The 24,497-nt window shown below is 43.6% G+C and overlaps 1 protein-coding gene across 1 annotated transcript; it reads right to left on the bottom strand.

Moving 5' to 3' along the window:
* Positions 1-73: 73 nt before the first annotated feature.
* On the bottom strand, positions 74-13,827 carry klf3 (Kruppel like factor 3 (basic)). The gene is made up of 6 exons (XM_030095125.1): positions 13,499-13,827; positions 5,836-5,896; positions 4,818-5,361; positions 4,126-4,273; positions 2,272-2,438; positions 74-2,183 (listed from the first exon to the last, which is right to left on the bottom strand). Exons 2-6 carry the CDS (start codon positions 5,875-5,877, stop codon positions 2,002-2,004), a joined length of 1,083 nt encoding a protein of 360 aa, XP_029950985.1. The 5' UTR covers positions 5,878-5,896; positions 13,499-13,827; the 3' UTR covers positions 74-2,001.
* Positions 13,828-24,497: the final 10,670 nt, after the last annotated feature.

Below are 24,497 nucleotides of genomic sequence, written 5' to 3'. Positions count from 1 at the left end.
TTCAGTGTCTGGCATGATTGATTTAATAATCAATTAAAAAAGAAACAGTAACAATATACAACACAACAACCCATTTCACAAATATTACCAATATGTTTATTGAATGGTAGGAATATTCTGTTTAAAAATGTAAAATTGCAGATAGACCTGTACGTTATATGTTCACAGCTTGACACGTTCCCTTTGAATTGCCAACGTTTAGAATGAAAAAGAAAAGAGGGTTTATTATATACACAACATCACAGAAATGTTTAATAGAGTATCAAAATCATGCTTAATAAAAACCTTTAATTGCCCTTTCAGTCTAATAATCAATTAAAAAATATATAGATATATATATTTATATATTACAACTTGTATTTGCAAAGATACAAAAACATATACAAGCAAAAACCACAAAAAAAAAAAAAAAGCTTTCAGGAGCAAATGCAGATCGGCTGAGCTGCTACATTCGGTGTGTAATTGTGTGTTATAATGTGTAGAAGTGAATCAAAGAAAGTGTCACACCTTCTTTTGGCCTCATGTGATTACAAACAGACACACCTGTTGTAAAGTACTAACAGATCAAGAGAAACAACTGATTTAAAATGTTTGGCTTTGGGAATGTTACCTACTGCTAATATACATGTATATATAAAATATATATAAAGTGCACATTGGAGATGTACAAATATGCTATTTTGTTCCCCAAAAGCTAAAATAAAACTGTGCAGCAAAAATCAACGTTACATTTAATAAATGGATGGTTTAGTAGCAAAATATTTGCTATTTAATGATCTTAAAATTTTCAGAATCGGACAATTGGTGTATTATTTCATATGAAACGCAAATCCTTTTGAGGTGTTCTGAATAAACCTGCTCCTGAAAAACAAACATTGAAGAGCACATTTCCCTGCTTTGCATTTTGTAGTTTCCCATTAAAAAGTGTGATAAAATGAAAAAAAAAAAAGGCTACTATGGCGTCACATCATAAACCAATACACATTTCAGAAATACACGATACAAGACAAAAACAGACGTTTCATTGCTTCTACCCTAAACCAACCGAATGGTGTCTTTTCTCACCGACACGTCAATAATGCCCCTGTGCAGCAACTTTCACATTTCTGAATGAACAAAACACTTCACTCCGACAATGAATGAGACCCACAGTCCCCACTTTAAAAACAAAACGAACCAACTGGAAAGCACACAAAACCGAGGCTGAGCTGCTGTGGATAAGTGCATGTGATCCGCTGTGTGCACGACGAGAGGTGAAAGCAAGCGTTGGCTACCTGTCATCACTTCATGGACGTAAGCTTAGAGGCAGATGAGGTGTGTGGTGTTTGAATGTCCACAGAGGAGCAGCGAGCATCGATTCCCAGGTAGCTGCGCCGGAACAAAAACAACAAAAAACAACCAAAAAAAAAAAAAAAAAAAAAAAGAAAAGGTCGATGTATGCATGACATAAAGCAAAGTAAGCATGAAGGGATACATTCTGGAAAGATTCACATTTTATTGGCTTAGCCAGCAAATAACATGTGTGTGTAGGCGTGTGACTGCGTCCACGCTTGGATTTCTTTCTTTGATCACATGCACAGAAATGAGACGTGTTTGCACGAAGATGTGGTGTTGATGCAGTTTGGTTCTGAAGACAGGAGAGGACGCCGCTGTCAGCCAGCTGAGATGCAGCAATCCTCTTGAATTAAAAAAAAAAACAAAAAAAAAGAAAGAAAGAAAGTGTCTCGCCCTTCTATGGCTGATCAGAGGTCAGGAACAGCTACCACATTCCCATCAAAGGTAAAATCAGAATGCGTTGTGATAAATCTGCGAGTAGTGAGCCGGCGTCAGCTCATTTTCAGACTCATGAGGTGAAAGAGTCTCAACTTGCACCCTGAGGAACGTCTCCCCACTCCGCAGTCAGAATCCAATGAGCACCCCCCCCCGCTTCTCAAGTCAAAGTGGTACGGTCCATTTCGGAAGTCAGCACCCAGTTTGTTTGCAGCTGCCCAGTGGAGGCGTTCACACCAGGAGGTGGCGTTTCTTGTGCAGGGCCAGGTGGTCGGAGCGCGAGAAGCTGCGCTCGCAGTCCGGGCACTGGAACGGTTTGACCCCCGTGTGCTTCCGGAAGTGTCTCGTCAGCTCGTCCGAACGGGCGAACTTCCACGTGCAGCCTTCCCACATGCACTTGTAGGGCTTCTCCCCTGTCAGGAGAACAACACACAAGATGAGCATTGTGGGAAAAGTTTAAAAGTGTGTGATGAGAACCGGAGGCGAGGCGAGGCGTCTCACCGGTGTGTGTCCTGCGGTGCGCCTTCAGGTGGGAGCTCTTCGTGTACACTTTGTTGCAGCCGCTGAAGTCGCATCGGTGGATCCGCCGCTTTTTCAGGGTGTCTGGAGACTCGGCCGGGAGGGGATGCTTGGCGCCCGAGTGAACTATTACCGATGGGCTGTTTCCCCTGGCGAGAGAGACAAGAAGAGGTCAGAGGCCGCCGCCGCGTCGTTCCTCATGTCACCAGCAGATGGAGCCGACGTCCACCGTCACTACATTCAATCCAGACGCCAGATTGATTTGGCTGCTGTGAAATAACAACTTCTGCCAGTCAGGAAGCAGAAAAAAAACACCTCCCGCCTTTTTCCAGTCTACCACGCCCCGCTTTGTCCTGTCAACCTCTGTCACTGCTGTTTCTTTAATACGCCATTCAGCCGTTCAGCCACTGGAATTTGATACAGCTCTTCCGTGTCGCGCTCACGTACTTCCCGAAACAAGCTCTGCAAGTGTGGAAACCTTGACATTTTACTGCCTTCCTTCATACTCAATGCTCCATTCATGCGTTTCGTGTGTGTGTGTCTGTGTGTGTGTGCACAAATAAAAACATTTGGTGAAAACAAAAGCTTACACGGTCATAAATTATGAGATCATGCAGTAAAAATGTGTTACAGTTAGTGAGAGGAGACAACTCAGTCTTATTCTATGAGCTGTGTGTGTGCGTGTGTGTGTGTGTGTGTGTGTGTGTGTGTGTGTGTGTGTGTGTGTGGCAGTTGACAACAGGTGTCAAATGTTGAAATATGAGTCCCACACAGATCAATTTTGATAAAAGGAATGTGTAAAAATTCCCTTGTGGCAGGCACGCGCACACACACACACACACACACACACACACACACACACACAGGTGCGTGTATGTTGAGAGAAGAGGTGATGACGGACAGAAACACACCCTTTTCTGTCTCCAGGGTCGAACTCCCATAAGCACTTTACACCAGGAGGAACTAACCGCCAACGGCCCCATTATTTAGTTAGAGATGGAGGAGGAGGGAGGAGCAAAACGGCTACCAAAAAGAAGCAGGACAAAAAGTATCAAAAACAGACAGGAAGCATCCGAGCGAGGAGGAGAAAGGGAGGAGGACAGAGGAGCCTGATATGAACCCTTGTTCCTCCAAGCCAGGCGATAAGGAGACGGGTGTGGCTGGTGGGCGGAGTCTGCAGGCGGAGACGTCAGAGTGGAACGATTCAGGATCAGACACACCCGGAAAAGAGAAGGATCCGCGTTCACGTGTCACCCGTGACGCCCGCAATGTTTCCTCGTGTTTTATTATCTGTATATCACAGACTTGATCTTAATAATCTAAGCTCTCCGCTGCAAGCGAAACAATGTTCCCCGTGCGTCATCCAATTAATTAACAGAGACTTTCCAGAGCTGAAGGGAAACGCAACGCAATGCCCATTAATGTTAGGCAACTCACCGCCAACATGACCCCAGTTCCTTGGAAAGATAAGAACTACAACAGAAAATATTTTTCCTCTTCTTCCTTGTTGAAAATCATTAATCTTGCGGCGCTCATGTTGATTTTTCTAATCTGAGGCTTCTAAAAGTGCTTTGTGTAAATTGTTCTTGCCTGAATCAGGATTCTTTCCTTGTATTAACGCTGCATATTTCAGCGGCGAGCTAATCCCTTGTGTTTAAGAGCCTTAAAAACCCCGAGTCCTGGCAGAGCACCTGCCCTGAAAAAAGAGGTCAAAACAGGAACGGGGCGGATCTGATTCAGAGTGAGTCTCTGACCTGAAGACGCTGAATATTGTGCAACAGTCAGAGCTTCTTTTAAAAAACTTGCAACTTTAGCATTTGTCGGCGAGCTACTCACTCGTACTCGTGCGGTATCCTGATGACCGATGATTTCATCTCCAGGCCGCTGTGGGGGTCATGAATGAGTTCAGGGCGGGACTCTGTTTTGATTGGCTTGTGCAGGTCGTGGGCGTCCCCTCGGAGTTCCAGGGGCTTCGCGGAGTGAACTGTGAGGATGTGAAACAATCACCAGATGTGAACGGCCGGTAATTGAAGTTGTTAGAAATGCCACATTTTAACGGTCCACTGAAGACAAGTCCTTTATCGCTCGCATGCGTCTCGAGCTTCACTGTCAGGATGTAGTTTGGACTGAAACACATCCTCTGGAAACATTCTTTAGTCTTCTAACCCATTTATACTGATATTTCTCTGCTTGTAACTCGTCTATAAATCTGGATCTAAATAAAATTGGCAGACTTGTGCTTGTTTTATCACATCGTTCTCAGTCACTGGTTGAAAATCCAGAGATTGTGACCCCCGCGTCTCACTGCCCTTTGGCTGACCGCCGAAACAAAAAGGAAAAAGTGCTTTCATAACAAATGAGATTATGCAGAGACTGTTAAAATGAGAGAGGAAATGAATAAGACTTCCTCATTTTTGGCAAGAGATTTATGTACTTTTAAGGAGAAAGCGTCAAAAGGTTCCCAGCCCCCAGATGACATTTATTAATTGAAGTAAAGTTCAAACAGATAAAAATCAAAGAGCTCTCACCTGTCTTGTGCTCCCTGCTCCGATGATGGTCGTCCTCGCCGGCGACCGGTGGGTTCACCATTAATGGCTGGTGCAGGTGAAGGGGCGACGGGTAGAGGACTGACAGAGGCACCATGACCGGGGACACCATGACCCCTGACCCCTGGATGACCCCAGAGGCCGGGTTGATCAGCGGGGCCACCATGGTGGGGTAGGGCAGCGAGGAGCCGGGGTGCTGCAGGGAGTGGGAGGGCGACGACCGCAGCTGGCTGTGCGGCGGCGAGCAGCGGGGGGAGGCGCGGCTCGCTGAGCTGTACGGCGAGGGAGGGGTGCTGTGAGGGGAGGCCGGGGAGGAGGCGGACGAGCGCGGGGTCGAGGAGGACGAGGAGGTGGAGGACGAGCGCTTGCTGGTGGACAGATCCACGGGCTCCATCTGCGTGTGCGCCGGGTTGCCGGGGGTCTGCGACTGGGCGAAGGTGTGCATGTGCATCTGGTAGAGGTTGGCCGGATGGGGGAAGATCACTCTGTACGGCTCGGGGGTTTTCACCAACGATGAGTAGAAGGACTGCGGGAGAGGAGAAAGAGAGGATGCCGGAGAAGGAAACCGTGAACGGAGACAAAAGAGCAGAGAGTTAGAAATTTCCGTTCTGCTTTGAATAACAGGGAAAACACATTTCTGCCACACAAACAACTGCAGGCGGCCAAAAAACCTCCGGCTCAGCTGTTTGACAGCAGATAACTGTTATGTCTCTTACAGTTCATTATACACTGCCTGGCAGTGTGTGGAACCATTGTATGCAAATTTCCACTGTACAGTGGCTTGTTTGTCCAGGAAGAGCAGGAATGTGGGAACCAGTCTGTCTAGACACGTAGCAGGAGCAACGTAGGGGTGTGTGGGTGTGTGTGTGTGCGAGAACATGGTTACTGTATGACAGTAAAAGAAAAAAAAAAAAAAAAAAAACGTGTTCGGGCCTGATGCGAGCACACAAGAACACACGAAACGCACCCAAAGGGGCATTTACACAAACACACGTCTTACCGTCTCCATGTCTGTCTTCAGAGGGTAATCATACATCAGCATGGCTGCAAAGGCCAGGCTCCTACAAGACAAGACCAAACACACACAGTCAACACACGCTGTTCAGTTGAGAATAGTTTAACATGGGAGACAGAAGCTACCGGTCGATTTAAAAAAAGAAACACGTGTTATCAACTTAATCTGAAATAAGTATTTAATGTAAACAGCTGCTGTGAAGATAACCAGACCCTGACACTCCAGCTGTTCCCGACATCAGGTTTAGGCTTCTTGAGAAAATCAAGCGGGGTGTGAAACATAGTGCCTAAAAGAAAACGGTGCTGGTTGTTTTTTTGTATTTATCTTTTATGATTAATTTAGAAAAATTTAGAAAAGCAAAAAAGGCCACACAACACATCCACACAGCGAAAACCACATGAAGAGGTTTGTCAGAACAGCCTTGCCAGTCATGTCAGATAATATCTCTGAGCATAGTTTACTCTCAGACCAGTTTTCACCTCTTTCACCATCTCAAACTGCCAATCATTCCATCCGTTTGACAGATAACAGGGTGGAGGTCTTGTCAATACATCCGGCACTCCCAAAGCTACAAGCAACTTCCAGCGCATTGTTTTTATGAGATCATAATCAATCCCAGGTGTGGCGGGGCTCCAAAACCGCTCCGTGACAGTCGGGACAGTAAAAGCTCACACGACACATCCCAAACACACACACACAAATACACACACACACATACACACCCCTACCAAGGCTGGACAAGTGTTTGGATCAAAAGCGTGTGAGGTTTCAAAAGGTGGTTCCTGTTACCTTGGCTTTGAAAGGCCGTGTGCAGCTGGGATGACTCTGTTTGTGCTGAAATGAGTGTTTATGAGCATCTGTGTGAGTGTGTGTGTGTGTGTGTGTGTGTGTGTGTGTGTGTGTGTGTGTGTGTGTGTGTGTGTGTGTGTGTTGGGGCATTACTGCAACATGAACTGTCAAAGAATGTACCCCGAGGGAGTCTGAGTGTGTGTGACCTGATTAAAGTCCACAGTTTGAAGACAAGCTAGTCTTTAATTATTAACAAATGGGCGAGAACACACGTAAACACACGGCAGCACACAAACATGAAGTAGAACACAGTTACACACAAACACACACACACACACAAACAGACCCCAGGTGGGGAGCAAACCAATCGAGGAGCAGGATGCTTGCGAGTTATGTCAGGAAGGGTGTGAACATGACGACTGAAGCCTCGCCCTTTGCCCGGCTCCAGAGAAACAAAGAGCCTGCAGTCAGGTGGGAACTGCGCGTGTGTGCGCGTGTGTGCGCGTGTGTGCGCGCGTGCGTGAGTCTGTGCGTTCTAATCCGGGTTTGTATTGTATTATGGTTCAACTAAAGGTCAAGTAGTTGTTCTATTATGGTTGTGAATTGCGCAGCCAGGTGACAATAAGAGTGAGTGCGAAGCACAAACAGACAGAGCATGAAGTGAGAAAAGGACAAAGGAAGCGGCGTCGGTGCAACATGGATGTGTTTTCACTACAGAAACAAAGAAACCCCAAAATGCCCAAAAGCTCATTCGACGCTTGAAAAAAAAAAAACAACTGTGGCAAATTTGGAAGTCCCCAAACCGTAAGACTTCAGTAATCGTAGGGCCGAGCGATATGGCACACAATTCAAATCTCAATGTTTTTTTTCCAAATGGTGATATACAGTATAATCTATTGGGGTTTTTTTCACAATTATGTTTTATCATTTATGGGTCAAAGTCACTGATACAGACTGTAATATAGTCACTTTTTGTGAAGAAGCTTGACAACAATGCACAAACATCTGCAAATCCAAACGATTTAATGCAAATAAATAGAATCCATATCTTCAAACTAAGTACAATTTCAACATCATGCCAATTTTAAACATATATCCTGGTGCCAAATGCAGTCAACTGTGTCTTTAAAACCCGCTGCGACCAAAAATCCAACAATGACTTGATTATATGCATCGGATTGGACCCCCTGCTTCCTGGTTTCGGTCCACAGACCATATGTTTGGCACAGCTTTTATTACCTGAAGCATTTACCGTATTCAAAGGCCGGGTACTTCACCGAGTGTGATTAAACGTGACGGTACTTTATGGCTTTATACCTATTATTTAGCTCAACATAAATAAAGCACGCCACGTGTTTAATATCCACCTGTGTGTTCACGTGTCTCCTTGGTCATTCGGTGTGTTTTTCTGGAGGCCTGACACGCTCCGTCCCGTCCGTCCCCGGCTTCAGAGACGGCGGAATCAATTTTTCGTGCTTGAACTTTTGGTCGAAACATGTTTGCTGCAATCTCTGCAGATTGCGTTTTTCTGCTCAGAGTCGTACAGATGGAATCCGAACCATCTCCATATTGTGTGTTAAAAACTAAATCAGCTACAATTCTGACTTTTAACAAAAATAAATGTAAAGTATGTAGTCATTATTAAAATCACTGGAAATACAATATTCCAAATCACAAAATGACTGATGAAAACCGAAAATGAACACAGTTTTGCTCATTACTAATGACACTAGTGCTGCACCTCAGTCTAATATTGTAGAAGAATTTTATTTACTTTTTTAATCATCCCAGGGGACGATAAGAACATTTCTCCAGCTCTATTGTCCCTCCTTTCCTGATCCAAAAGTTACTTACAAGTAAACTTGTGATAAAATACATTTCGAACTAGTTCACACTGATTCCTGTTCACAGAAAACTGACTGTTAACTGTGGAATTCAGTGAAATGTGCTCACGCATGAGTGAAGGCATGCATGGTAGTACAAGCTATATGATCTCCTGAATTCAGCTGCAGGGCGATTTAGAGGCACACACGGCTGCTTCTGAGACTGCACACGTACGTGTTCACGTGCTGCAGGAAATCTTGTCCTTACAAATGATGTAAGATACCCCGCAGCACTTGGCACACACTGAACATTCTCAGAAACGCACCGTTCCTGTAAAAGTTCACCTCTCTTGCATATTTTCTTTGAAAGACAGGACTAGTTTAAAAGACCATAACTCACAGGATAAAGGGACAAATATGAGGACGAAGATCAACGGAAGGTCAACCGGTCACAGAATCAAAAAATAATATTATTTGTTGTGGTCTAAGACACTGGTGCGCATAAGTAGCTGGTTTCCAGAGAAATGAGCAGAGGAGACCAAAAAAGGCAACAAGCGACAGCAGGTCAGCAGGAGACCAAGTTCCCCTCAGGGTGGCTCATAAAACAACAAACACAAGGAGCCGCCCAAACTTTAACGACCACACCAGAGGAGCTTCATTTAGGCTGCTTTCACGTCAGGACGGGCCGGGGTCCCGGGTTTGATTGGGTGGGGAACCCTGAAGATGCTCACGCCTTGGTTTGGTTTGCTTTCACACTGCAGCTGTACAAGAAGACCGAACTGCCTGGAGAACGTCACGCAGTCACAGCAGCTGCTCGTTTGGGGCGATATCGCCCGAAATGAACACTGACCAGATGTACCTTCATAGAGGAACCGGAACTGCAACATCTCGATGATTTATTGAGACTAATCCATAAAAATAAGCATTATAAAGTGGTGGTACAGATGATTATTGCTGTTTGCTCATTTTCTTAGGACAAGTTGAACATCGTTGGTTCAACTGGTCTAAAAAAATATAATAATGTTGAAGCTTATTCTCCTTTTCCTGTATATTTACCTTTACAGACCAAACAATTGGAAACAAAGCGTTTTCTGTGAAACTGGTCAGTTCAAGAAGAACAAGTGGAAATCAGCTACTGTGCTTCTTTGTTTGCTGAGAATTTCCAGGTAAAACTCACAGAATTGGAAATAAAAGCATAAGCATACTGGGAAGTAAACAAAGCAGTACATACTGCACCCATGGGGTAAATACTTAGCCGCACAGACCTGCTGAGGAGTATTTTTCTCCCCTTGCACTCTACAAGTGGGTGTGTGTTTGTGCATGTCTGCAAATATTGTCCTTCTAGGTCAGTAGAGCTACTGTGTACTCAACCCCAACCCACTCAGCAAACACTTCCTACTCCCCCCCCCGTCTTCTTTTCCTCCACCTTTAGACTCCAGATCTTCTCCAACATGTCTTCCTCACTCTCTCATCTGCGATCAATCACTTCTCCACTACTGTATTTATCTGAACCACACACCACCCCGCGCTCGCCTCCTCTGCCTCTCTATGAATGATATAAAACAACATGACTGAAGGGGAAAATATTGTGGCTTGGAGTCCCTGGCTTCCAGCTCAACCACACACACACACACACACACACACACACACACACACACACACACTTGAACACACTTAGAGCCACACACTAAATTTCTGCTAACTCAACAGAATACACACAGTAAATCACCAAAGGACTAAATGATCACACACACACACACACACACACACACACACACACACACACACACACACACACACACACACACACACACACACACACACGCACACACCACACACGCACACACACAGAGTCTAATGGCAACAGGCTGAAGATGATGAGATCACCAGAGAGACCAGAAACCTCCAGACAACAGCTTTGTCCAAGAACATGCCGCAACACACACACACACACACACACACACACACACACACACACACACACACACACACACACACACACACACACACACACACACACACACACACGAAACTTTCAAGCTTCTCTTTTCGGCTGCTCTTTTCTCCTGTCAGTCTCACCTTGTGTCACTCGGCTGCCGCTGCTTTATGTTCTGACTCTGTCCTCTCTAGATCCAGTTACCCGACTCTGCCACCGACACACATCTGATTCCTGAAGAGCAGCTTTGACTCACGGCTCGTTACGGTCCTCAGGGGATTCACCGCTTGGTTTTTTTTTTTTTTTTATGACGGAGCCTAATTTCATGACTCACCCCAGGTGGCGGGCGAGCGAGCCTTCCAGTTTTTAACGTTTCATTTGTCTGGGACAACATTTGCTTCTTACTGCTCCACACTGCTTCTCTTGCCCCTGACTCATTGAAATGCGCCTCCTCTTCCAGGCTCTCACCCCTCAGTGCACCTCCCTGCGCCCTAATTTAAAGCCCTTACCTCACTTCCCAGTCCTGGCTCCTCTAATGCTGCTCTGGCTTTGACTCACTTTACGGCCCCTGCCGAAGCCCCTTATCCTCTTATTCTGGCTTCCTATTCCCTCATCTGCTCTTCCAAGCCCTGTCCTTCCATTTCTTTTTTACCCCCCCCCCCACCCCCCCCCACCCCCCCACCCCTCCCAAACACGCACGTGTACATGCACACACACAGTCCTCTCCAGCAGACTGAGGCTGCAGGGTTCCAGACCTCGGGGGGAGGCCAGAGGGGGCCATCGGCAGGGGATAGGAAACAGGATCCATCGTTACACACACACACACACACACACACACACACACACACACACACGCACACACACGCACGCAAACAGGGTTACACACATCTAGACACACACTGGAGTTGTCAAAATGCTCAAACACCGACACACGTGCACACACCTCACGTCAAACTTGTCAAAGACGGCAACGGCGTGAAGCTTTCCAGACGGCCGGGGACAGAGCGAAGGAGCGAACGAGCAGCGCTGCCAGAGAGAGAGAAGCGGAAGCCCTGAGAGTTTAGCCTGACTGTTATTATTTCCACACTGCCTGATGGGTCGGGGGGTGTAAAGAGGCGAAGGAGGAGGAGGAAGAAGAGAGGAGAGAAGCCAAATGGAAGGGGGGGGTGCTGCTGCAGGGGGCCTGTGGTTTCCTGCCTGACCCCCCCCCCCCTTCACCACAACCACACACACAAACTACACCTCCTTACCCGAAGAATTAGAGGGGAGAGGGGGGGAATGGAAGGAGAGAAAAGGCAAAGAAAACAGCAGCTCTGACCAAACTATGTCAAAATGGAAGTGGAAAGAACAAGGCAGAGACAGAAGCGGGGAAGAAAACGAAGTGGGTTTCAACCAAAGTATGACAAAACTTCAATGAACCTCAAACATGGGGAGGGGGGGCAAGCGGGGGGTAAGAAAGAGCTACATACACAGTCACAGTTCCTCGAGCGTGTGCGTGTGTGTGTGTATGCGTGTTAATATGACTGTATGAGCAAGCATGTGTTGGCACACATGTGAAGTTGTGTAACTAGTCATAGCTTTTCGAGTTTATGGCTGTCTGTTGGCCACAGTGTCCTTCTAGAACCACTTACTATTCAGCATCCAGGGGTTTAATGTTTAGCCCCAATGTTCCCGAGGACGTATGCCCTTTGAGCAGTGTGTGTGTGTGTGTGTGAGTGTGTGTAAGTGTGTGTGTGTTGCACACTTTGTTCCACCAGATAACATCAGTATGTTGATTCAGGAAAAGAGGCGTAGTGATGGGTGGGGTGTTTGGGCGTGTGGGTGTGTGAGAACTGTCCAAAGTTCACGGGAATAATTGAAAAAATACACAAAAACAGAAGCAACTCTTCCTTTTTTTTAACTTCTCAAGAAGAGACCAGAAGTATGAACATAAGACAAAGAGGCAGAGCGAAGGAGAGAGAGAGAGAGGGAGCGAGAGTGATATGTCGCCCTCATTCCACCCGTCCACCACCCCCCACATCCCTCTCTCCTCCCATCGTGCTCCCTCGGTCTCTCTCACTGCAGGCTCTAAACAGGATAAGGGCTTCATATGCCAAGTGGAATGTGTGACGCAAGCCTCAGCCTTGAAACAAAGCACAGGAAACGGGGAGAGACAGAGACGGAGAAGCAGAGAGAGATGCAGTGAAACAAGAGAAAGACTCAGGTGTGATAGAGCATTGAACGATATTACTGTTTCACACACACACACACACCTGTCACACACACTGCCATCAGCGTGTAGGTATGTGCCCAGCTCTGACCCCAATCTCCCACTGCAGAGGGTCACCTCGGACTCTCAGGCCTCTATCAGTCCACAATGTCTGTCTGTTAATCTGATCTAACAATATGTGGAACTCAAAAGCAAAACAAAAAATAACTTTCATGATTCAATTACAGTTTCACTAATCAAAGTCCAGCAATAAGGTTAAACGCTATTCTAGAAAAGTGGCTTTTCAAAGCATTCCTTTATCAGAATGTTTACATTTTTGGCACAATAAGTGTCTAAAGATGTCTCTTCTATTCAGATATTTTAATATACACTTTTTCTACATTCATGTCAATAACAGGTCTAAAGAATACAAAAAAAGCGTCAACAAATATTTAAGTATTAATATGTTGTTAATTACCATTAACAGGAGGCTTCAAATGCACAAATAAACAGAGGGACCTCAAATAGTCTAAAAATAGCACTGACTCTCTGCTGCCTTTACAGGCATAAATTATCAATCCAATTTTTTAAAATTCCTTCTAATGTACGCAAACACTGCTCATCTTAAAACTAGAACACAGATTAACGCCTCGATTCAACCACAGAGGAGCAGCCTCCAGTCATTAAAAACAACTTTAACTAATTAATTAATTAATCACACACATTACACTCACACAGACTGATCTCATTAAGTCAAGCCGCACATCTCTGGATCTGGATTTATGGACCGCATCCATTTCCTGTAATAAATTCTGCTCTAACGCAAAACATCCAACTTTTTAAACGACCACGTTGCAATTAAGAGACTGAACCGCAGCACGTCCCGGGGCCGGGTCCCGGGTCCGGACTTACTTCTCGGGATGGGGAGCTCAGTCCGGTCCTGCAGGCTGGAGGTGGAGGGTTGAGGTTCACAGCTGCCTTGCTGAGCGGCACACGGTCCCTCTCAGGGAGACAAACTCAATTAGGGAGCCGGGGAGAAAACGTGACGCAGGCGACGGCGGGATCAGCGCCGCGTGACATCCGGCCGACGACAACAAAAATAATAATAAAATTAGATAAAAAAAAATAAAAGAAAACAGCTCGGTGAACGGCAAAACTTCTCCAAGTTACGAAACTCTGTGTCTCCGTCTCTATAACGCACACTCTGCCTGAGCGCGCGCGCGCGTGTGTGTCTGTGTGTGTGTCTGCGCTCGGTGTGGTTCACAAGCTGCTGCTGTCACATGATCCCCGGTCCGGGCTCGGTGGGGTCGGGCCGCTGGGCGGGACCGGGGCGGGGCGGGGTGCGGGTGCGGGCGCGGGGCGCGGGCGCTCCTCCGCTCTGTGCGTGAGCGTCCGTGCGCGCGTGTGTTGCAATTCAGTCTGGAGTTTGCAGCAGACGCTGCAAGCCGCGACAGCGCCGGTGATAACAGGAGCGCTGCTTGTTACACGGAATTATTTGCCGAAGCAGTTTTATGTAGGCCGAGTTTGTTTTTCAACACTGATAACAATCATTGAAAGAAAAGAACAGACGCTTTCAAATAATAATAAAAAAAAGCAAATAAAACTTAAGAGCAGTCCCACTTTGAGAAGTAACGAATTACCAATACTTACACAGGGGTTACTTACTCACGCTTTTATGAGCATCTTTTGAAGTTGTAATGCAATTTTATGTGGCTGTAATGCCAAACTAAACTTTCCGTCATAGTACCGAACAATAAAACAGAAAAGATGGAAACAGAAATGACAGAGCTATTCAGTTCACATTAACCCTTTACTGTGTAGGTGGCCTTTTGGAAATATCTATCTCCTACATCCAAATTTTCATTACAGTTGTAAACACAGTGTCATGTCTGACATTCTGCCATCCAAAGCTGATGAAACTACACAGGTGAAATCACTCTGATTGCTTTTTGGGTCATGGTACTTTTAACAAGTGGTCAAAATGTAATTGGTTTTACTCACGATGAGGTGAAAATAATAGAATAGAATTTCTATTAAAATATTTTAATCTGCATTTTGGTTTCCATTGTATTGCTCATTGTAATTGTTTGAATAAATTAAAGAATCTGTCACTTAATGCTTTGTTTTTCCTTCTGACTTACAGTCAACTGAACATCACTGGCATGCACCAAATGAATTTAATTTAATTTTGCACAAACTGATTATTTTACAACTTGGAATATTCTTTGGCTTTTTGGAATTCATATTATATGTTAAAGTCTTGGATGGATTTGATGCTGTACATGCAGACGATGATGGAGAAAGCTCAATATCCACAAGCAGCCAACAGAAGAAAAAATGCTTGTTTTCCTCTGTTTTTGCAAATGTAGGGGTTTTTTTTTTTTGTTTTTTTTGTGGAATTTACCTGGGAAGCACATGTTCACAGCAATTTTCTTTAATTATGGTAATGTCAGAACACAAGTAAATTAAAGGCCATCTAAGCTAATTCAAGCTATGAGTATTGTACACCCTCAACAAATAATCATAACAAATAACACACAGAGTCACTAATTAACCCCAAATGGATACTATTTTGGACTGTGGAAGGAAATTGGACTATTGGAGAAAGAAAGTATGCCCAGCGTTAAGATGGCATCGTGGTACAGAAACGGCCCCCAAACACAGACGTGAAACAAGATCATCTCAATTTGAGGCCTGATGATATAACGCTGCCCAAGTATATTAATGTAGGTCAAGTATGTTGCTCTATGGTGACCTAACGACATGCGGATTACATTCAGCAATACATGGAAAGACGGACACACCCTGAACAGTTCATCAGTTAATACCAACATGGAGAGACAGCGTTTCTTCCATAATCAATGAAAATAACAAATGTGTCTTTGGATTCTGGGAGGAAACTGAATTTTCCAGAGAAACCTGAGGAGCTCAGCACAGATCAAACCAGGTTTTCTAAATGAAGGGTGGCAGAACTGAACATCTCACCACCCAGCAGCAAAATACCAGCTCAAACAAGGTGTGATGGGGAACAAACATATCCCACAAGGAAGTACAGTAATGTTTGTCAGAGGAGGGTAAAGTAAGACTGAAACTGTTCAACCTGATGTTCAACTCTGGGACAAGAAAGTATTTGTGTCTAACAGTATATATATATATATGCATGTTATCTGTATCATTTGTTAAAATACTGGGTTTAAAGCTGCAAGCAACCAATGCCTGTAGGTGGAAGCATGTTCAGTTTACTGAATTAAGTTCAACTGAATCTGGATCAGTTTATTACAAGTTGTTCTACGGTTTGGAATGTTGATGGTTATTAATCAGGATTAGGAGGATTTTTATAAATACTGACACTGAGAAGACACACTCTGTCGGCGCTGAGGACAGTTTCATGATGGCAGATCTGTAATGGTGTTGTCAGCAGGTCTGGCTTTGTTCAGGATTAATGACATGCTTCCTCTCCAGCAAGCAGGGATTCTGTGAATTAGTAATCGGTAAGACAACAGGATGAAGATAAACAGTTTGCACAGTGAAGAGAGAGAAGCTGCAGCACCTCAACTGATTCCATGTATGAGAACAATCTGAGTAACGAGTCCACTGAAATATCGTTACTATCCCTGCACGTTTTGAATTTTTTATTCTTACTCCAGGTTGTATTCTGTGTTAATTTACTGAAACGAACAGCAGTTCGGTCCGTTTCCACTATTTTTCCCTTCCAGACTGTTGTTCAATGCTTTTAACTCATTCATTAATTTGTTTTGCTTGTAGCAAAAATGCCAGGTTAAACACTCGGTTTCTTATTCCTCTAGTTTTTAATGTCCCATAGTGTCACCGGAGGCATTTTTTTAATACCCGTGGACTCAGTCAGAGGGATTCAGAAGCATAAACTCCTGCTTATCATTTCTGCTGAACGAAAAAAGGTGTGGCACAGCAGCAGGTAAGACGTACAGAAACTGAGACACACACACACACACACACACACACACACACACACACACACACACACACACACACACACACACACACGCACACAGGGGCGTCTGTCATCGGTGCCTGTGTTGCTCCGTGTGCCTGTGCACTGAGGCACAGCGGTGCTGTGTGTGTTGCAGAGCCGACTGTTGAAACAAGGCCGTGAAGATAAGGTGGCTGCTGTTTCATGTGGACGCTCTCTACATTAGTATAGGAGTACATACACCTTTCATGTCTGAACATACATCCGTATGGGCTTAGTCACTGCTCTCCAAGACCAGTGAAGCATGAGTTGTGGTGACGTCTTCAGTGTAGATTGAGAATAAGTCAGCGTAACTGTGTTTCTGTGTCAAAACTGACAGAAAAGGAACTTCAGGATGTGTCTGACTCCGCAGTGTGATGAAAACCTATAGACTGAACAGAAGATCATGTGGGCACTATTAGAAAATGTTTTATACGTAATAGAAAAGTTTCATTTCAAACTAACAAACAAATAAACGCACAGAGAAAACAGAGTGAATACTTTCTGTCTTGATCTTGCCGTGATCAAAATGTCAACTCCATTCTTGCTTTACTAGACAAAACACACACACCTCCGGCTCCAGAGCTTCAGGTTTCCGATCTGCCCCACTGACTTGCCCGGGGTTGTTTGTTGTTCGCTGTGCTGTTCTTGTCTATCTCTGTTCTATCCTTCATCCAGCCGGTGAGAGCAGGCCGCTAAAATAACGTCTTCACGGGCGGCTTTCAGAACCCGGAGTGAATAAGCGTAAAACTGACATGGCCGGAATGGATCAGGATGTCTTGTAAAGAAACGAAGCTCCACGAGGGCGAGGTGAGGTTCAGGGAAGGTCTTCACTCAGCCAGTATGTTCTGGATCACAGCAAAATAAAACTCAAAACATTAAAAGGGAGACTGAAGAAGGTATGTGCAGGCAGCGTACTAAAAAAAACAATAAAATTATTGCTGACTTTGCAAATCTTCTTCCATCCCCACAGACACGCAATCATGCAGAAAATGTACATTCAACTGATTTTTTTGGAAAGCGACTCTTCCTCATGACTCTCCTTCAGAATTTACAGGAAATACTGAGAACTTGAATCTGGTGTTTTCTCAGTAAAAGTTCCTGCTCTGAGCTCTGAGGACACACACCCTCCAACAAATCAGACTGATGCATATTCAAGTTCAGATCAATAAAAACCCCACTCTCTGGATCATCCATATGATCAGCGAGCAGAAACAGCGAGAGCAAAGGTCACAGCCACCGGTCCAGATAAGATACCTGCAAAACATCAAGAGGGAGAGAAAGTCAACTTGAAGTCAGACTTTAGATAAATGTCTAGTAAGGCTGTTGCTCAAACCTCTGTGGTTTGTCTGTGGGAATAACTAATAGTTAACAAAGCATATACCACAAAATGTAATTTTCCTCAGCTGAGTTCTCTGGAACAGAAAGAGTTTTGTTTTTTCATTAATTTCAGGGAAATCTTCATTGAGACACCACAATGAAATAATAATGAAAATCGAAAGAAAAACCTTCCAGAGTTGTGAAATGTCTGCTCAAAGCTGTGACAGCTTAATTTACCGTACTATTCCAGTAACATTCAAAACGTTAGCTCAGATTCAGATTCATATAAGGTTTAGAATATCTTAAACACGGTCGTGTGAGAGGCACAAGCAGAAGTAACACAGGAATAAAGCATCTCAAACAGCAGCAGCTGAGTCTGCCATAAAATCACAAAAACCAGGAGTTATGTTTTGTGCTTTTTCTCTTTTTAACGGCCTTTAGGGTCAAAATGAAAAGATTGTGCTCTCAGCTTCTGTTCAGCTTGTTGGTGTTTTGTGTTAAAATGCGTCCAGAGGAGCTGAGTTTCAGCTGATGACGGCAGACAGTACAGTTACACAACGCAAACACTGCAAAAGTAAGAATGTTTTGAAAAGAAATCTGATTTTCCTTTGGAATATGATTTAAATTTAATCTTATCTGTTCTTATCGTCCTTGTCATTATAGCCTCACAATTGTCTTTGTTATCTTTTTTTATTTTCTTCAGTTTGACCAAAGCCTTACCTTACCTTTTTTGAGAGTAACTTTATCAGATTTGTATTTTTTTTTTTTTTTTTACAAAATTCTTCTAGTGTCTTTTAATTAAAGTTTGTGAAATAACTTCAGGGTTTTTTTTTTTTTTTTTTTTTTTTTGGACTCAGATGTCACCAAACCACTATATGGGTGCCAGGAGGGGTGATTTCCAGAGAAGAGCTTGTGTCGGTGCCAGCTTACCTGTTTCCTCAGAATGAAGAAAGGGAGGCTGCCTTTCACTGCCTCAGGTTGTCCATCAGGTTGTTGGCATCTGTCAGTGTGGGACTGGAGTGCATTCCTGTAACTAAACAGTTTTCATTGTTCTGGCTTCATGGATGTGATTACACAAAGACAAGGTCAAATGTCACAGAAGTTTCTCTTTGTATTAAAAAAAAAAAAAAAAAAAAAAGTGTCCATTTGTATCAGTGCTTGTTTTTCTGTGAGCAGCCTTTCAGTAAAAAGTGTGAATTCTCTCTTTTCTAAAGCAGTGATGAGCAGGAATTGTTTCCTTAGACGTACAGAAACAAAGCAGCTCACTGATGCATGAAATGTGATTCTGCACAACCAGGATGATGAAGCATAAAACACACTCAAGCCACACACATCATGGCAATTTTTGCAATTTCTCCACAACTCTTGCATAGAAAGATTCAAAACTCTTATTTTTTGTAAGATTCAAGAAAAAACTGCAAAGTTCTTATTGAAGGATGTATTAAACAAACACAAACAGATAAGTTACTGTGTTTTCTGTTACACCTCATGCTTTGAAGGGAAAAAACACACACACAAACAGATTTCAATATTATTACACCGATTTAAAACCCAGCGAGGTTCATGTGGCGAAAATGAGCCTTTCGGGAAAACTGAATCTTGCAGCTTCAGGAGAAGGCCGGAGCTGCTGGGTGGGTAAGGGGTGAACTTGTCAGGGACGATTCGTGGAAGAAAAAAAGCTCGCTCATTCGTGAAATATTTAACTCCTTAGGGCGCAGAGTCGTACATACCAACACAGGGCAAGGCAGAAGACGAAAACAGCATGACCCCCTCCAGGGGAAATCACGGGACCACGCCCTGGCTTTAAGAAAGAGCACACACCGTCACACAGCGGTTAATGGTGGTGTACAGATCGTCCTCTCTGAAAGCATCTTTAACCTGCAGCTGCACTGACGTCAAACATCCATTGACTCTTCTTTTGTCAAGTGCAGCTGTGAGCTGCATGACGATTGTATGTCCACAAAGATGAGTCAGTAGCAAAGTTGTAACTGAGACTTCATGATCTGGAACAGGAGATATCCAGACGATCCAGTTGTGTTTCCACTAAAATCTGAAATCAATGTGAAGCTTTAAAAGTTCAAACTTGTTTTCAAAAACTGTCGTTTTTCAACGAGAGGCAAGTTTTGTTTGCATTTACATCATTTTTCCAGTTGTATTTCGAATTATTAGCCAGAAAAGGACAAAACAGCAACGCGAGGAGAGAATATAAATAGATGTCTTTGTAAACAAGATGTGGAATGCATTTCTGTGGAAGAGACGATCAGATTAATTTCACTGGAACAAGCGTCTGAAAACACTGAGATGAACAGAAGCTGATGCTGCTCCAGTGAAAGCAAACACACATTGCTGAGTATTTCCATCCATAAATCAGCCAGTGGTGTCCGCTTCCTATCTAATGCTTCACTTTCCAAACTTGATTTACGGTTGACAGTTTCACCTTATCGCCGATGTCAGAATCGTTTTCTGAACTGATAGTCACGACTGCGTCCTGCTTCGACCTCGCTGTGGCGTTATGTCATAGAACAGAAGAAACAAGAATCTTTCTGAGCACAAAATCCCTCATCCGCGGTTATAAAAACATTTAATGAATCCAGCTGTCAGCTGTCACGACACACCTGCTCCACTCGATTGGAGGCAAACCCACTGAGCTGTCAGCCGCGTTCATGGTTGGTGATAATTTACAGATGACTGTAATGTTTACATCTGAGCTTCATGTCGGCTGCCAGAGGTTTGATAAACTTTTAATTCATTCCAGATTAGAACTCAAGGTAACTGATTTTTGCTTCTAACCTCAATTTATGGATGAGATAAAAGCTTTCATAACTTCTTTTCAGATGAAAAATGAGTCGATTTTAAAACCCAAACTAAAACATTTTGGGACAATGTGTGTATTATAGTAGAAAATAGTTGCAAGTCTCAAACAGCCATCCACAATCCAAGTAAAGCATCCATCCATCCATCCATAGCCAGGGTTCCAGGAGCATCTAGTCACAAATTTATCCAATTTAGGGAGTTTACTGAGTTAAAAATAGATATTTATGTCACTCAGTAAGTTTAACGCTTGCCAGAAAATTCAAGTTTATATAAAAGGTGTAACAGGGAATTTATCCACATTTTGAAGTCTAAATGTGTCAAACTAATCCAAGCACGCGCGCGCACAGAGTCCAGGGTGTGATCAGTGTCAAAGAGAAACCATAACTGTGAGTCAGGAAGCCCAGCTCTGAGGAGAGCTGCTGCAGGCTAACCTTCTGGGCTAATCTGTCATAACTTCTGCATCAGAAGAAGTTCTGCTACCCTGAGAGTGTTGCCAGGTGTAGGTTCGGTCCTCACCTCTTATTGTCAAGGTTCACAGTTCATGTGCCTGTCTGTCTTTTTTTTTTTTTTACGTTTAAACACTGACACAGAGTGACAAGAACGGACAAGACGACACTCCCAAAAGTACTTAAACCCAACGACGTGTTGCATTTATCTCTTTCTTCTCTCAATAGCACATCAACATGTTAACTGCAGACAAATTATAGCCTTTTCTATTTGCGTTTCCCCTGTATAACTGAAATTAATTTATATTTGATGTCAGACTGATGAAGAAAGACGATAATCATCCGTCATAAACATTTCACTGCCTGTGTTTCCCATCAGAAGCAGCTGAAAAGCAGAGGCTGCCAAAAAAAATGAAGCGGCTTGAATAAGATACTTATAATCCAGTTCGATGTGTTCTTGGAAAGATCCTGCAGCATAAAAGATAATGAGATAATGAATTAGAGACAGAAGATGATCGCTGCCAAGCAATCGACTGGCTGCTAAGGTATGTGGTGCTTTATGAAGTGTGTGTGTGTGTGTGTGTCTGAGTATATTAATGTCTCTGAGGGGAACAATGACATTTTTGTGCTCTATTTTCACTGTGAGATACGAGGGTACACCACTGTAAGAACACATGATGAACTGTTCATTTGTGCTTTCCTTTTTATTTTATCTGGCTTCACTTTTTTTGAAAAACCTGCTCACGAAATCCACAGGTGTGCTGGGAGAATATCTCTCCTTGAAACATGAGGCGAGCCTAAACAAAAATAGAAAACGTAACCATGCACACGACAGAGCAAAACACTGGAGGAAGTCATTGTTCTTTTCTATTCCCACACTGTGATTAAAAATGACTCAGGCTGAAGTCAATTACCTGGAGTCAAATGTTCGTTAAAACCTGATTTGGTTTATGTTGTCGTCAAGTGTTGAGCTGGATTCATGTGAGCGGAGAAGACATGGAGGTGGATCTGTTCAATAAAATTGTATTGCAAAAGTCAGCGTTGTCTTAAATTGTACTGATCTACATTAGATTTTGTTAAATCTTCACTTGTATAACAATCATTTATGTCAGATTGTCTCATTTTATTTAGTAACATGTTATATTACAGTATTTTGTAATAATTTGTATAGTCTTATATACTATGTCGTCCTCCGACGCTGTTATTAATAATAAAATCCAAACACATGCTGGGATCAAGGTAATTGCCGTTCAGCGCGTCACACCCCTCAGTCTCCTGTCACGATGCTTGAAACAGCAGCATGCTTTCAGGATTTGGGTTTGCTGTCAGTATCTGTGCAGACTGACAAGACGATAATGACTGGATTTCCATCACAGAGCTCTTCAATTAATTGCTGTTTGTACCAACGCCAAGCGTTTCCTTGCAGTGATGAGAGAGAGGCCACGTGCCAACAGCAGCAGGCGGCGACTGCCGGCTGATTCTTTAAAGGACGGCATGTCGAAATGGCTTTTTTGTAAGGAAAATTTAGAAAAAAAATTAAGAGAAATAGGAGTTTGAACACGTGTCAGACCAGAGAGAAACAAAAGAACATTTGAAGAAAGTCTCTGCATGCTGTTGGTTTCATTTTTCTCAGTAGGAAGTTTTCCCAGACAGACTGAGACAAGCTGGCAGCCTCCGAATTCATTTTCTCAGGTGCAGCAAGTCTGCGCTCATCCTCCACATAGCCCACAATCCTTCACATCAAATTTCAGCCCTTATCATTTTTCCCACCAGATTCTAAACTCCTTTGCATGCAAAAAAGAAAAAAAAAACAAAAAAACAAAAACAAAAACAACCAACCATGAATGAAAGAAAACATGCTACAAACTTAACTGACATGGATGTTAACATTTTGCTCGTGTTCGACTGACCACTGCTCAGATATATTCTACCAGTGAAACAAAAGCTGGATGTGCAAAAATGTGATCAAAAGACATATTCCCAACAAAGCGTCTTTCAACAGTGCATTGTTTCATTCAAACTTCAGACGGCTCATTACTGAAAACAATGAGAACACACCTGATTGGGTTTGGCAGCCTCTCTGTGCAGTTTGCATATTCTCTCTGGTGACGTGTGGGTTTTCCCCAGGTGCTCCTGCTCCCCGCCTCAGCCCAAAAACAAGGGTTCGAGGCTATGAGGCAACTACTGAACCGTCTGCAGGTGTGAACATGAATGAGTCACGTGTGCCTCTCCGGACTGGACTGCTAACCTTCCCAGGAAGTAGCCAGAGCCAGCAGAGAATGGATCCAGCACCCAGTGGAAGGGATGGATGGATGGATGTATTAGTTACACGACATCACAGCTATCTAGTTTTATACATTCATTGCTATACACATACATAAATATCTGTATGCAATGGCATAAGAGCTTCTGATATTATCACAACAACTGTCTGTTTTTCCAAAGCAGGCAGTCTCTCAGGCTGTCACACTCCGACGCACGTGCGACGAGCAGCAGTGCACAAACATACAATGTTGCCAGATGAGACAATTAAAACGAGGATTGATATCAGTGTATTGTTTTGTCTGATCCAATAAATCAAACACATTCTGTGGTGGCAGCTTCATATCACGTGACACTCGAGAACGCAAACACATCGAGCTGGCTCTGGAAGGCAGCATCCGCAGGAAAACTGGTCAGCCGCTCAGGGATTTCAGACCAACTGTTTTTACTCTCATCTGTTGGTGGGTCGTGGAAAGTTGTAACTTTTCTCCAACTGTTCGGTCAATCCTCAAAATAACAGTAATCTTCAGGTTAATAGACGACGAGAGCTGACGTTTGACCAAAAAGCCGTAGCTGTGAGTTTTATGGAGGAGCACACACACACACACACGACACCAAGCGTCACACATCATTACCGTAAATTAGTGTTTGTTGCGTGTGTATTGAGCGTTTTCAACAGTTCTGATAACAATGTCTGGCTGGATGGTCCGCCCTTCCCCAGGGCACAGGCGTGGGTAAATTCTTTTTTCTGAGGTATGGAGTGTCTTTAAAAATAATGACTAGGGGAGATCTGCTGCGTTATATTACACACACCTGGGAAAGAGAAATCAGAATCAGAAAGCTTTTAGGTTTCTTCACATCGTATCGCATTATTACTTTTAAAAATATGGAGTTAATTTGTCTTTATGGGGAATAAAAACAAAAACAAACACCTCCCATTTCTGTGATACACTTACTTCTTTTTGGATTTGCAGAAAAAAACAACATTTAAACTTTAATATTTACCAAGCAATACTTTTTCTTCAATTATGAGTTTAAAACTATCTATTATCGTAAGAGTTATTTGTGACTGCATGAATGG

Source organism: Salarias fasciatus, chromosome 6 (assembly GCF_902148845.1).
Source record: "Salarias fasciatus chromosome 6, fSalaFa1.1, whole genome shotgun sequence".
NCBI lineage: Eukaryota > Metazoa > Chordata > Actinopteri > Blenniiformes > Blenniidae > Salarias > Salarias fasciatus.
Note: the sequence above shows the minus strand (reverse complement) of the source record. Positions and strands in the feature narration are given on the sequence as shown.